General features: G+C 35.0%; 2 protein-coding genes across 6 annotated transcripts; both read left to right on the forward strand.

Moving 5' to 3' along the window:
- Positions 1–556: 556 nt before the first annotated feature.
- LOC142607738 (serine/arginine-rich SC35-like splicing factor SCL30A) lies at positions 557–5519 on the forward strand. 4 transcript variants are annotated; one of them, XM_075779344.1, is made up of 6 exons: positions 557–730; positions 1569–1731; positions 1924–2001; positions 3070–3234; positions 4624–4773; positions 5139–5519. In XM_075779344.1, the coding sequence occupies exons 2-6, from the start codon at positions 1589–1591 to the stop codon at positions 5350–5352; spliced, it is 750 nt and encodes a 249-aa protein (XP_075635459.1). In that variant the 5' UTR covers positions 557–730; positions 1569–1588; the 3' UTR covers positions 5353–5519. The 4 variants fall into 4 exon arrangements, with proteins under 4 accessions (XP_075635459.1, XP_075635457.1, XP_075635458.1 ...); XM_075779342.1 differs by having other exon boundaries at positions 566–730; positions 4621–4773; XM_075779343.1 differs by having other exon boundaries at positions 600–730; positions 1548–1731; positions 4621–4773.
- A 2317-nt stretch (positions 5520–7836) lies between these two features.
- Positions 7837–13634, forward strand: LOC142607375 (glucan endo-1,3-beta-glucosidase 4). Of its 2 annotated transcripts, none has more exons than XM_075778831.1 (5): positions 7837–7965; positions 9905–10038; positions 10696–11943; positions 13054–13081; positions 13180–13634. In XM_075778831.1, exons 2-5 carry the CDS (start codon positions 9972–9974, stop codon positions 13361–13363), a joined length of 1527 nt encoding a protein of 508 aa, XP_075634946.1. In that variant the 5' UTR covers positions 7837–7965; positions 9905–9971; the 3' UTR covers positions 13364–13634. The 2 variants fall into 2 exon arrangements, with proteins under 2 accessions (XP_075634946.1, XP_075634947.1); XM_075778832.1 differs by having other exon boundaries at positions 7897–8362.
- The last annotated feature ends 270 nt before the right edge of the window (positions 13635–13904 follow it).

Here is a 13904-nt window from a genome sequence, read left to right on the forward strand (position 1 = left end):
TAAGTTGTGGGGATTAAGGGAGGGGCTTATTTTATGCAGCAACCTAAACATTACTTCTGTTGAATTTGAGCTTAATGCCAAGTCTATTGTGGATGCCTTAAGGAATCTTCATATGTAAATAATATCATTTCACCTTTATTGGATGATTGTAGGCTCTTGATCTCTCGCATACCACAAATTGCATTAAGCATTGCTCCCATCAGGCAAACAAATGTGTGGATAGTCTTGTTAGGATGAGTTATTGTTTAGATGCTGATTTTTCTACCTTTAATAATCTGCCTGTGAACTTAGTTGATATTTTTGAGGATGACTTCAATGGATGTATTTGAACAGGATTTGTAGTGAGACTGTTGCTTCTTCTTAGTTTTTATTTTATTTTTAATGAAGCTTCTTTTCACCCCAAAAAAAATCATCACAGTAGACGCAATAGGATATAACTTTCTTAAAAAAAAAGAAAAGAAAAAAAGGGGCAGTATTGTAATTGTGTGTGTAAGAGCAGGGGCACGCTGGGAAGATGGAAGAAAAAAGGAAAAGACCGCGAGACTAACAGTTGAATGAAATACTTGTATTTACAAATACTCTTCTACTCTCTAGTCTCTAGGGTTTCTGTAAAAAGAGATTAGAGTTTAACATTGTCTTCTCTCTCTTATCTCTCAGCTGCAGACACACACGCACTCAAACGCCGCCGTTTCCCCCCTCTCAATAGCCCTCGCCTTTTCTTTCTCTTCAGGTCTCTCTCTCTCTAGTTAGGGTTTATGTTGTGCCCCTAATTTCATGATTCTTCAATTTCATTCGAGTTGAAATTTCTTTGACTAATTTGCATCCTCCGCTTTTTTTTTTTTTTTTTTTTTTGATGCATTATGTTTCTGTCTCTTTCAATTTTTATACAGTATATATGTATGTATGTATGTCTTTTACTTTTTGAATTGTTATGGTAGGAGCTTATTGCGTTTATGTTTTCTAGGGTTTAGCTTCAATGTAATTGGAATTTCGTTTAATCTGGATTCTGAAAAGCGTGTTTGTATTGTGTTTGATAATGTTGGAGATACGAAAAAAGAATTTTTTTTCTAATATTTTGTATTAAATTTGGATTGTGTTATTACTTATAATTGTAAATTATGTGTTCATAAGTATGGGTATTTGCGTTTGAATATGTATGTAATATGTGGGTTTAGAGTTATACGCAAATGGGGTTAACTTTTAAACACAAAACACAATAGTAATTAAGAATTTTTAATTTTTTTTTTTTATTATGTTGCTTTTTGTAGTAAAATTGGTAATAGCTTTTACTTTTTTTTTTTCCTGGAATATATGGTGGGTTTGTAAAGAAAACAATTTTTTGAGATACAATGGGTTTTCCGGCATATTTCATGACAAATTTGAAATTATAATTTGTGGTATACTTGCGTTAATTATATTTTGTGACTAACGTAGACATCTGAGATTGTATCTTGAGTTTGTCATGTGTGTTGTACGGTAAATGTGTGAGGTTTTAGTTACTTTACCATGTTGCCTTCTTATATTTTTGTTTTTTCATCGTTTAACAGGTGTGTTGAAATTGATTGTAGGGTTAGCCTTTTCTCTATAAATGAGGGGACGAAGTTATAGCCCATCGCCACCAAGGGGTTATGGCAGGAGGGGACGAAGCCCTAGCCCTAGGGGTCGCCATGGTGGTCGTAGTAGGGATGGCCCTACTAGCCTTCTTGTTCGTAACCTTCGCCATGACTGTAGGTTTGTTTCTATTAGCTATTATACCTACTTTTATTAATTAATGCTCTTGGAATAATCCTGAAATCTGTTGCTGTTGGACTTGTTGGCATCTTTGTAAGTGTTTATGATCAAAACTCAAAAGGGTTTTGTTTAATTATCCATTTATTCTCTATTATGGCATTTCACTTATTTCTAACATTTGCTTTTATGCAGGCCAGAGGACCTTCGTAGACCATTTGGGCAGTTCGGTAGTCTCAAGGACATTTACTTGCCAAAGGATTATTATACTGGGTGAGCATATGTGAACTAGCAATAAGAGTTGAACTAGCTTGGCTAACTAGAATATCTGTATATTAGATTTTCATAAGTTTAAATGGAATTTTAAAGCCAAGTATTTTTTTCCTTGTTTGCGGAGTCAATGCCATGTTTACTAACATTTTGCACTTATAAAAAAGAAGTTTACTAACATTTTGCATAAAAGGTACAAGTTTTGGAAAAAAATATCAATTAAAACCTTGATCTACTTTTCAGCATCTGCTTTTCGGAATGTCTTTGAATTGCGGTAATAGCTTTGTGTGTGTTTCGTTCCCAAACTTGGATGAAGAGGAAACATAGGTATAAATAATATAAATTTCTCAAAATCGTCACCCTTTTAGAAGTTTTGGACGTTCTAACATTATTTGAAATTTTTTTTTGTGAAATGTGGCCCACCTGCCCGCCCTGCTAAGTTCCTTCTTCCTAGTTTCTGTTTTGTTGTGGGCCTTTTTCTTCATTATCTACTCTTTCTTATCTGTAGTTGAGTGTTTTTATTGAAGTTCTTGAGATTTAACAGTGAAACTAAAGTTTTGGACGTTCTAACATTATTTGAAAAATTGTTTTGTGAAATGTGGCCCACTTGCCTGCCCTGCTAAGTTCCTTCTTCCAAGTTTCTGTTTTGTTGTGGGCCTTTTTCTTCATTATCTACTCTTTCTTATCTCTAGTTGAGTGTTTTTATTGAAGTTCTTGAGATTTAACAGTGAAACTAAAGTTTTGAAGACAACAATCAAGTAGTTAGAGTTCTTTTGAAGATGATGTTAATGGGTAATGAAGATTGGAAGGAAGTTGGGTTTGAATACATTGTGAAGATGTTCCAAGTCTTGAAGAATTTCAAGTCATCTTAAAACTGACACTTACCAAGGTCAGCAGCCTAGTGCTTGCTTTTTTATCATGGCCTTCCATATTACTGGGGATTATTTTGGACAGTTTCATTAGTAAGGTTTATGGCGTGCAAAGCACCTCTCCTTGTTATGCCCTTCGGCATGGCCCATGTTTTGACAATATTCTCTTTCCCCTGTTTCTTGCACCCATTTATTTTTGCAGGGAGCCCCGTGGTTTTGGTTTTGTGCAATATTTAGAGCCTGCTGATGCTGCAGAAGCTAAGTATCATATGGATGGTCAGGTTCTTCTTGGCCGTGAGTTGACTGTTGTATTTGCAGAGGAGAACAGGAAGAAGCCATCTGATATGAGGGCAAGGGAGAGAGTGAGGTAAGGTGCCTCTTGTTTGTTGGGTATCATGTTGTGTACTTAATTTTCATTGGAATATGTTCTTTTTTGTAAATATTTATATAATTATGCATTTGGTAAGATTTTCTTTATGTGAAAACACTGTAGAGAGGCCTCTTCACCTTGTGAAAGCATTTGGTGAGGTGACCATTTGAATGTTAAAAAGTTGGCTTAATATTTGTTCAGAAAGTTGAACTATGATTTTACACTAAATGTGAAAGATTGTTTTATCATAAAAGATTCATTTATATATATAAGCAGCTGGACAGGGGACTATGATTAGAGAATATTCAATCATAAAAGTGGCTTGTGCATTTTAATTACCAAAAAGATTGGGGGGGGGGGGGGGTGATGGACATCCTCAAAAGTGAAGTTATTTGGTGCAATTTCAACACTTTTGGAAATAAGCTTTCATAAAGCAATTCTGAGTTTTTTAGAACAATCTCATTGTTACATATGGTATTTGAGTAAAATGATTTCATGCTTTCTGTGATTCAAGCTTAGAATATGTTCAGATGGATTCATCTGAACATATATAGTATTTGTGTGTTGAGAGCACAGATGCTGCTGTCATAATTTTCAACTTGTGTGAAGCTTTAGCTGTAAGCAGAAAGAAAAATGATGTTGATTTTGGATAAGTTTTTGAAAAGTTGGAACAATTGTAATATAGCCTGTTTAAGATATGTATTATTATTACTTATTTAAAAAAAGATATGTATTATTATAATTCTAGGGAGGGTTTCTCTAATTTGGTGTTCACATTATCAAAATATCTTTATTTGGCTTTCGTCTTTTTATTTATCATTCAGGGAAATGTTGTAGAGCTGAAATCTTTAAACACCTTTTTGTAGTTGAGTGTGTTTTTAGAAGGCACCCGTTATAGGTGGTAGTTGCTTCTTTACCTCAAAATTTCATACTTAATATAGCAAATCAACAAGACACCTATAAAAGAGTATGAATGTGCAGGAGCCTGCCACTTGTGTTGTGTCCCTTTAGTTATGTGTTATCATTTCTTTTCCTTATTCTTATTTGATAAGTAATAAATTTTATTGATCTGAAAAAGATCCATCAATTATAAAGGGGTATACGAGATGAATAATACATTTAAGTTCTAATATTACTTTTCCTTAATTTTATTTATCAACAATACCACAGTGGGAAATGCTTGGAGTTTTACAAATTTTATTCTGAAAGTGTTGCAAACTGATATGGATTTGATGTTTTTAAGGGACGCATATTTGCATTCATCATGTTACATTTGGCACCATCACAAATAACTATTTTAGTTTGTTAATCATAGTATCTGTTAGAATAATCCCATTATCATTTTCTTTTTCTAAGTTGCATTTGTGCTTTGACCATATATAGCAGCAGTAGGAGTCGATATCATGATCGAAGACGGTCACCTCCACGTTATTCTCGATCGCCGAGATACTCCCGATCTCCACCTCCACGCCATGCAAGATCTCGTTCCCAAAGCCATGATTATTCCCCTGCCCCCAAACGAAGGAATTACTCAAGGTATGGAATGAAGCCAATCCCCGCTGACTCTTTATCTCTTTTAATAATGTGACATACTTAGTTTCAAAATTGGGGCTACTTGACTTTAGTAGGAAAATAGTTATAATTGTAATTGATCTTGAAGCGGAGGTGAGTTTTTTTGTATAGGGAGAATCAACCTTTGGTCTGCTAGTCTATATGTTGGTGTTTCAGTCCTCACTGATCTCTCTCTCTCTCTCTCTACGTACATAGATATGCGTGTGGCTCTTTTTCTATATATGTGATTTGTTCATATTTTCTAGTATCACTTGATAGCTGCCCAAACTGGCATCCTCTACGTTTTGCAATCTGTCACATTAAAAAGTTGGTTTCTTATTCTGATGCAGATCTGCTTCACCCCGCGACAGACGGCACAGTCAAGAAAGATCATACTCTCGGCAGAGTCGAGGGAGATCATATTCGCGTTCTCCACCATATAATGGCTCAAGGAGCCGCAGCCAAAGTCCAGCCAGGGCCGCCCCGAGTCGGATTCGGAGCCAAAGTCCTAACAATGAAGTGTACACGAGGCAACCAAACGGAGATAGGTCTCCTAGTCAGTGAGCCACTTGAAAGAAGACTACTGTTATGTTAGCTCTTTGTCGGATTTTGTTTGCACTTTCCATCAATTTTATGTTGGGTGTCTTACTGTTCCATGAATTTGATCTAGATTCTGGTACTGTTGTGATAAATTAAGAGAATTTGCTTCTTTTACGAACGGTTTTGGAAAATCTTGAGTCTATATTGTATGTTGAAATTGTGGTGTTCAAATTCTGTTAACCATTAGACTAGAGTTGCTAACATGTGCCACCAGCTATGTGATTAAAAAGTAAGAACTGCAAAAGTAAAAAGAGGGTATAGAATCTACAGGACCAGACTAAAAGCCATGACTATATGCAGTGTTGTTTAATCTTGCGATGATGTTAATCAGGTGAAATTGTCTAGGCTCACTTCATCCTAGAAGTTTTAAATAAGAGAAGACTATCAAAAAATACAATGAATTTATGATTTTCAACTTATGCATAAGAGCCCCCAACCCAAATAAGCCATTAAATAGAAAGAAATTAACAAAGAAAGGGAAAGGAGGAGGAAAGAGATGGGACAAAGAAAAATGGCCAATGACTGAAGAAACTTGATAATTCTATCCTTGGCAATCTCTTTATCTGTGTTATTCTGCTACGATGTGCTCAACTTTTGTTCATCATTGCCATTTTATCGTATAGGCCCCGATAAGATGCTTGATACTCCACTCTGTTTCTTCTGATGGTGCACTGCATTTCTTGGAGCAGGATCTTTGTTGCCAAAGTCAGTTGCAAAAAGGGACAATAAAGTAGTAGGAAAATAACTTTTTTGACGTTTGGTTTGGACAGTATTTCACTTTACAACCAAGCAAGCATCAATTCTTCTTGTGTTTATATGCTTCTCTATTCAGACTGGTTAATCTCAATCTCCTAGGTGCCCAATTTCCGTGTCCCTGTTCTGTCATTTGGGACCCATGTATTTATATTGAGAAGTTTTCTGAGACTCTCAGAGGGTTGCTTTTCTGGCTTTAGTGCAAACTTTGTTTTTTCTTTTGGCATCAAAGAACTTTTGTTTAGATCCACGTTCGCAGAGCCCTCCAACCAATTCACCAACCCTTCAAAGAAGATAAATTATGAAAAATCTGATGGTACTTGGAAGTTGGAAGTGGTTTAAAGAGTAAATCACCAACCCTTCAAAGAAGCTAAATAATGAAAATCTGTTGGTACTTGGAAGTAGTTTAAAGAATAATGTGAGATTCCATACTTTACCCTCGGCTTTTTGAAATCAAGTTACCTTCATATAAGAACTATAAAGGCCTATATTTATATGAGAAGAATTTATATTACACCAATTGCATTGAATTAGAGTCAAACCTTATGTTCTAATTCAGATTGGGGGATTTTGTCATTAGCCAAAAAAAGAAAAAAAGAAAAGAAAGATAAAAAGGCAATAATTTTGCTTAACAGAAATGGAATGTCTATAGGTAAAGTGAAAATTTTCTTATACTAATGTCATACATGCTAAGAAATCATAACACCTTCTCAAAAATAAAAATCATACCACAAGTTCATATAGATGGTATAACTTTTTATTTTTAGAATCTCATATAAATGATGTAACTAGAAGCTCCATCTGAAATGCATAACAGATGAAACCATATTCAAAGGTATGGCACTATTCACAATGTTCACAATTCACATGTGACATGGCCTTTGAAACAAGAGAAAAACTTTGTGGACCTTGCATTTTTTTCAAAATACATCTTTTCAAAACTTTATTTTTTATGTAAATTTTTTTATATAAAAAAAACCTTATTCTTGGTTTTAAACTTGTATCTTGCCAAAGTACATAATTCTTAATCTGCTCAATCCTAAATTAATTGAGATCCGATACTATTACATAATGCAATAGCAAATCAAAAGTTGAGATTAAAAGTTTCAAAAATCATTTTTAATCTTAGTCTTTGAATAAAAAAAAAGAACTCTAATTTTTTATCATTTTATTTATATATATATATATATAAATTTTTTAAACTTTTATCTCACATCCAATGATTAATTGCATGGTAGAATAAGGTTGCACCAATCTGAATCCCTCAATCCACATCACTCACGAGTCTGACCATAGAATTCAAAAAATAAAAAAAAGTAAACCTTCTTCATCAACAGTGTCAATCAATTCCACTGAACCGAAATAATTGATAATTTAATAATTGCATACTACCTTTTAGTTATCCTTTTCATTACTCACCTAGTTATTTTAGTACTAAAAACCGTTCCCACAAAGCCAATGACTTTTCAACTCCTGCTTTCCTTTTATTTTTTTCAATCTGAGCAATATGACTTTTGGAGGGAAAATCACTAAAAGTGTCACACTATTGCATGGCTCATATATTATATTTAAATAAAGAATTTATAATATAAGTACAATGTATAAATGTGGTAATCTCGATGTGCTCCACTACAATACTACAGTGTCAAGAATCTATAATTTTTAAAAAATAATTATATAACTTTGCAAGAAATAAGAAAAACAAAAACAAAAAACAAAAAACAAAAGCAGTCAACAAGAAAATAGTAGGACCTTGTGTCTGTATGTGTGTTGGCTAATGCTACTCTCAGTTACTCAGATTCAGAGAGAAACTGTCATTTTGAGGTTTCTTCATCTCTACGACCTTTTTTTAATTACTAGTTTTGGTTGTGTCTGTTTAACATTTGTATTTAGTGTTGTTAAAATATGTACTATATTCTTGTAGTATGTTAATTGATCTGGTGGGGTATAGCTTCTAATAACAATGGCAAGTGTTGTTTGTTTGCAAAGAGAAGTTTGCATTAGCTCTAGAAGGAACAGGGTTTATCTATTTACTTTCTTTTGACACTGTGGGGGGTTTTGACAATCTTTCTAGATTCCTTGTTCTGGGGTAGTCAGTTTTGTGTCCCAAGCACTAACCTTTGTGAAGCTTTTGTCTTAGGGTTTAGTTTCTGTATAGTTCTTTGGAAGTGGCCTTAGAGTGTAGGTATCTCAGTCTCTTCAGCTGGGCGAGTTGGATCAGGTACTGTTTCCCTGTTTACTCTTGATTTCTGCATATGGGTTCAAAATTTCCCATCTTTTCCTTTGGGTTTCTGGGTTCTTTGATTATTGTTGCTTTTTGGGTTTTGGCTAGCATCTGGGTGCTCTTGAATTTGATTTTCATGGAGAAGATGGGTGGTTGGGCACCTGGGTATTCTGAGTTTAGGCCTTTTATAAAAAAAAATCTAGCTTAGGGATACTGGTTTTCTACTTTTATGTTCTTAGACCATGAGTGGCTGATATGCATATAAAAGACTACATTTAAATTTTTTTTTTTGTTATTCTTTAGATTATTCATGTTTAGCTTTGCATGTATAAAACTATCTCTTTGTTTGTTAAATATGAAAGGGTGTAAGAAACCTATTAGAGTATATATTCAGCTTTTATGCTTTTTTTTGCAGTTTTGTTTAGTAGCAACTGAGTTTTGGAATCACTGTCCATGTATTGGCTTTTGCAGTTGTAGTTTAGATTTTAAAGAAATGACATGGACCCATATTTATTGAAGTAAGTACGATCTGAGTCTGTCACTTGGGATATGAGTTTTGCTGAAGCTCATTTCCACTAGTCCTCTGATTCATTATGGAATCACAGCCCAACTCAATAACCAACTACTTAAAAGGGATGCATGCTTAAATAAGTAAGTTGCGAGTTGAGCAAGATAAAACTTTAGTTAGTCTTCTTAATGCTTGTATTCTTTATCGGAAATGGAGACTTTGGTTATCTGGGAAGATTATTGTTTGTTCATGTTTGAAGATAAATAGCATAATGAGTTACTAAAGACATAACTCTACTAATTTCTCGACAAAAAAAAAAAAAAAAGACATAACTCTAGTACTTTTTGCAGTGAAATTGGATGCATGTAATGTTAACAGATTTTTTAGCATATCTTCACACTAGCATCAGTTCTGTTGTGTAATTACAGAGTTAAGGTATGGTTCGGATTGGAGAATTGAATTAACATATGTATCTTGTTCGGATGGTTTTAGACTACAAATGATGTAGAGATTCTAATTAATTGTGTTGCTCCATTTCTTTTCTCGTTGCTCTGTCTTTGGATTGATTTATTTTTCAACCTATTTGTGCCCCTGGCAACAGTCATATCGCACTTGATAGATCCTAGTAGTGTAAGAGCAAAAATGACATAAGCATGTGCCTATATATAGTTGTTGGCGTTAAGTGTTATGCATCCATTTGTTGGGTTCATTGCCATTGGTTAATCATTTTTGAGTTATGTCTATGTTAATTGTACTTTTACAACAGGTATGTTGGTAACTATATTTTATAGCATTTTGGAGGTTCTGATTTTTGCTCGAATGTTATACACTATTTTTCATTATTTACATTCTTTGAAGGCCATTAGCATAAATGCTTATTTGTCCATATTAAAAATTTCTATAAGCTTCCCCCCCCCCCCCCCTCTCACCCAACCCCCTCCAATGTTATCCATACGTAGTTTAGCTCTTTTTGAAATTTGCTGGAAATGAGGATCTGATTGCATTTGGTTTGTTTTTGCTGAACTTGGCAGTTTAAGGTTCATCTAATAGTGAGAAAGCTCAGAAGTGGAGGTCTAGGTTGACATATTTTTGGATCGGATGATGCGTGAAAAATGGCTTGGAAGTCTACTTTTGCTCGTATTTGGCATTTTTACCCGTGCATTAGGTAATTTAATAAAATTCTGGTCTCATTTTCCACGCTCATCATCATTGTTAATGTTCAAGATACAGTCAAATGCATCAATTGAATTATGAGTGCAATCTGGATTTTTAATTTCTTTCTGGTCTCAATTGGAGATGTCAACATTAAAGTACTGAAATGATGTATCATTGCCCAGTTTGTGTGTATATATACTTGCTTGTTGATTTTGTAAAATCATTATTATTCTTATGGCTCTTCATCAGTTTCTAATCCTGTCTATGATTATAAAAACACAGCACAGCAATGTTCATCTTGACATTTTATAAAGAAAAGATAAACATACCATATTCAAATGTATTTGGCTTATGCCTAAGGTGATTCCTCAGACAGTATGGTATTGGGTTGTTTTGCAAGGTGGCCATGAAGTGTTTCATATTCTAACGTTTAATTAGATAGTTACGAGCTAGAGTTGCAGAAATAAAGACATCTATGAAGGCTAAGGAAATTGCCAGATGTACAAACAATATCTTACAGAAGTTATTCAAAATGATGGAAAGGCTGGGACCTGCTAGATGTGGAAGCTGTTAGGGGCCATTTGGATCTAGGAGATAGTTTAACTGTGTTATATTATCTTTCTTACAGGTTGTTGGTTGTCACTGAATCATAACTGTGAACCTGCAGGTGCATTTGTAGGGATAAACATTGGCACTGATGTTACCAATTTGCCACCAGCTTCAGATATTGTTGCAATTCTCAAAGCCAATCAAATTAATCATGTTCGCCTTTATGATGCTGATTCTCACATGCTGAAAGCCCTTTCTAACAGTGGGATTGAGGTAATTGTTGGTGTCACAAATGAGGAAATCCTAGGGATTGGAGAATCTCCTTCTGCAGCAGCAGACTGGATTAATAAAAATGTTGCAGCTTACTTGCCTTCAACCAATATTACAGCCGTTGCAGTTGGCAGTGAGGTTCTTAGCTCAGTCCCTAATGCTGCCCCAGTTTTAGTTTCTGCTATGAATTACCTTCATAAAGCCCTAGTTGCTACAAACCTAAATTTTCAGGTCAAAGTTTCAACTCCCCATCATATGGACATAATCCCTAGACCTTTCCCCCCCTCCACTGCTACCTTTGATTCTTCCTGGAACTCTACTATTTACCAACTCCTTCAGTTTTTGAAAAACACAAATTCCTATTACATGTTAAATGCATATCCCTATTACGGATACACGAAAGGGAATGGCATTTTCCCACTTGATTATGCTCTTTTCCGATCACTTCCCTCAGTCAAGCAGATTGTAGACCCAAACACTCTTTTCCACTATAACAGCATGTTTGACGCTATGGTGGATGCTGCCTATTATTCTATTGATGCTTTAAATTTTTCTGGAATCCCTATTGTTGTGACAGAGAGTGGCTGGCCATGGTTTGGTGGAGCAAAAGAACCTGATGCAACTGTGGAAAATGCAGAGACCTTTGTTGATAATCTGATCAAGCGAGTTCTAAATAATTCAGGTCCACCAAGTCAGCTAAACATTCCCATTAATACCTACATATATGAGTTGTTCAATGAAGATAAGAGGCCTGGGCCAGTGTCAGAAAAAAATTGGGGTGTTTTTTATGCCAACGGGAGTGCTGTATATCCTTTGAGATTGGGTGCTTCTGATCAAATGACAGGAAATTCTTCTGTGGTTTTCTGTGTGGCAAAACCTGGTGCAGATTCTGATAAATTACAAAATGGCCTAAACTGGGCTTGTGGGCAAGGCCAGGCTAACTGCACTGCCATTCAATCTGGGCAACCATGTTATAACCCTGATACTCTTGAAAATCATGCTTCTTATGCGTATAATGATTATTATCAAAAGAAGCATGCTGTTGGTGGAACATGTGACTTTGATGGTACAGCTACAACCACCACTATTGATCCCAGTAAGTACTTGTCATTTTCCTCCTTTTTATCTCTTGAGATCATTAATTGGATGCTCTATTTTTTTTTTTAGTTGAGTTTCCATAAGCAAATATATGACAGAATTCTTTTTCATCTGTACTGTAGTAAGTTAATTAGGAACATGCATTAATTTGTCAGCAGTTGAGCACTCCTGGGTAAAGGAACTCTTTTTTCTTACATCATTTTGCCGTGTAAACATAATGGTAATTTGTGGGCTCTAAGAAACATTTAGGAAATTAAGTGCTCTAGGGAAAGGTATCTTTAAGTAGTATATCTTAAAATATGACACATAGTATGGCACGTAGAAGTAGCATCCTGCTATCTACTCGTTCCAACGGAGAGCAGTTTCTTTGAATGATTTTAAGATATCTAGTATGACTTGATGTGCTATAACCATTAATACAGGAATATTTCTCATATGATATGATGCTGTTGTTCTATTATGATCTAGACAGTACGGTTGTGAAAATATTTACGCCCGTGCCTAAGAAATCTTTCCAATGCTTCTATTACCCTGAAGTAAACATGGTTTACCATTAAAGAAAATAATTATTATAATGACTTTTGTTATCCTGCAAGTTAGGTCTATGGGTGGCTGTACCTGAAAACTTGGATACTAGTCTCCTTTTAGGAACTACCTATGAGTGATGCCCCTTGCTCTTAATTTATTTCTTTTAAAGAGAAGTGCTATATCCACAACATATTCACAATACTTTTACAACAAATCATAGATGGTAAGTTGTTATTGGTTCTAATTTGAACTCATCACTGAAATTACTTTTGTCCCCACCAAAAACAGTCAGTAATAACCTGTCACTTAGAATTTGTTGTGAAGGTGTTGTGAAAATGTTGTGGCATAGCATTTCTCTTCTTTTTAATCTGTAGGCCTGCAATTTTATGTCCATTGATATACTGTTGCCAATGATTTCTTGGTCTTTCCAATTGAGAAGTCCATGTTTTGAATCCCCATGCCATACTTAAGAAAAAAAGAATTGAAGAAGAAGAAGAAAGAAAGATATGCTGTACTCATGTCTTCTGTTTCTAAAGTTTGGTTTTTCCCTGACTATTTGTTGGTGGGTGGCTCTTTGCAGGTAATGGATCCTGTAAATTTACTGGAAGGTGAGAATCTGATTCTACTTCACCTATTTTTACTAAAAATGTTTGTTTGTTTGTTATTTTTAAGATCTTGACTCTAAACATGTACTATTCCTAAACAGTACTAGTTCGAGCATGAGTGGTGGATTTACACCTGCAACAGCACTTGGACCTACTACAACTCCCTTGGATGGGAGTTCAAGTTCAATCCTTCAGGTCCCCAAGTTTCTATATCTGATGTCTGCAACATTTTTAGTTCTTGTGTTGCTTTGCCCTGGAGGTCCTTCTAGTTTTCTACCATGTTGAGCAATCAAAAGCAGCAGTGTTTGTAATTTAATGAAGTCAAAAGGAAATGCACAGGCCCAATGACATGGTTGAAATATTCTTGTATTGTTCATCAATTTTGTTTGTCTCTAGTTTTCCTTAAATTTTATCCCCCACCTTTGTTTCTTATCTCGTGGGGCCTCTTCTGGGGTTCAATGTAATTTATACTTTTAGGTAGTGGAGCTAGAATTTTTTGGACTATGTAATTGGACCTTGAGTTTGTTCCTTACCAATGAAAAATTGAGCTTATAAATGTACCATCTTTTCACTATACCAGGGTTTGTGGATTCATGTAAACATTTAGAATGGGAGTGAACTGGATTTTAGAATGGTCCAGATGGGAGTGGACGAGTCCTATAACTATGTTATTATTACCAAAATGTTTATTTATTTATCCAATACCCCCCTGTATTTCTCCCTTTTTTTGGTGGAGTTTTTAGCTTCAGGGTTTTGTAGTGGCCAAGTCATGTTTGAGAGGCCACAAATTGCTTATGGTCACACCAAACATGAACAAATTTCAGGT

The sequence above is a fragment of the Castanea sativa genome, chromosome 8 (assembly GCF_040712315.1).
Source record: "Castanea sativa cultivar Marrone di Chiusa Pesio chromosome 8, ASM4071231v1".
NCBI lineage: Eukaryota > Viridiplantae > Streptophyta > Magnoliopsida > Fagales > Fagaceae > Castanea > Castanea sativa.

What these genes read in the sequence shown, in the direction of transcription:
- LOC142607738 (XM_075779342.1), top strand. Translation starts at nt 1,589, where the DNA reads ATGAGGGGACGAAGTTATAGCCCATCGCCACCAAGGGGTTATGGCAGG. An exon ending in CCAAAGGATTATTATACTGG is followed by an intron (nt 2,002 to 3,069) that starts GTGAGCATATGT and finishes TTATTTTTGCAG; the next exon opens with GGAGCCCCGTGGTTTTGGTT. An exon ending in AGGGCAAGGGAGAGAGTGAG is followed by an intron (nt 3,235 to 4,620) that starts GTAAGGTGCCTC and finishes GACCATATATAG; the next exon opens with CAGCAGTAGGAGTCGATATC.
- LOC142607375 (XM_075778831.1), top strand. Translation starts at nt 9,972, where the DNA reads ATGATGCGTGAAAAATGGCTTGGAAGTCTACTTTTGCTCGTATTTGGC. An exon ending in CATTTTTACCCGTGCATTAG is followed by an intron (nt 10,039 to 10,695) that starts GTAATTTAATAA and finishes GTGAACCTGCAG; the next exon opens with GTGCATTTGTAGGGATAAAC. An exon ending in TCCTGTAAATTTACTGGAAG is followed by an intron (nt 13,082 to 13,179) that starts GTGAGAATCTGA and finishes ATTCCTAAACAG; the next exon opens with TACTAGTTCGAGCATGAGTG.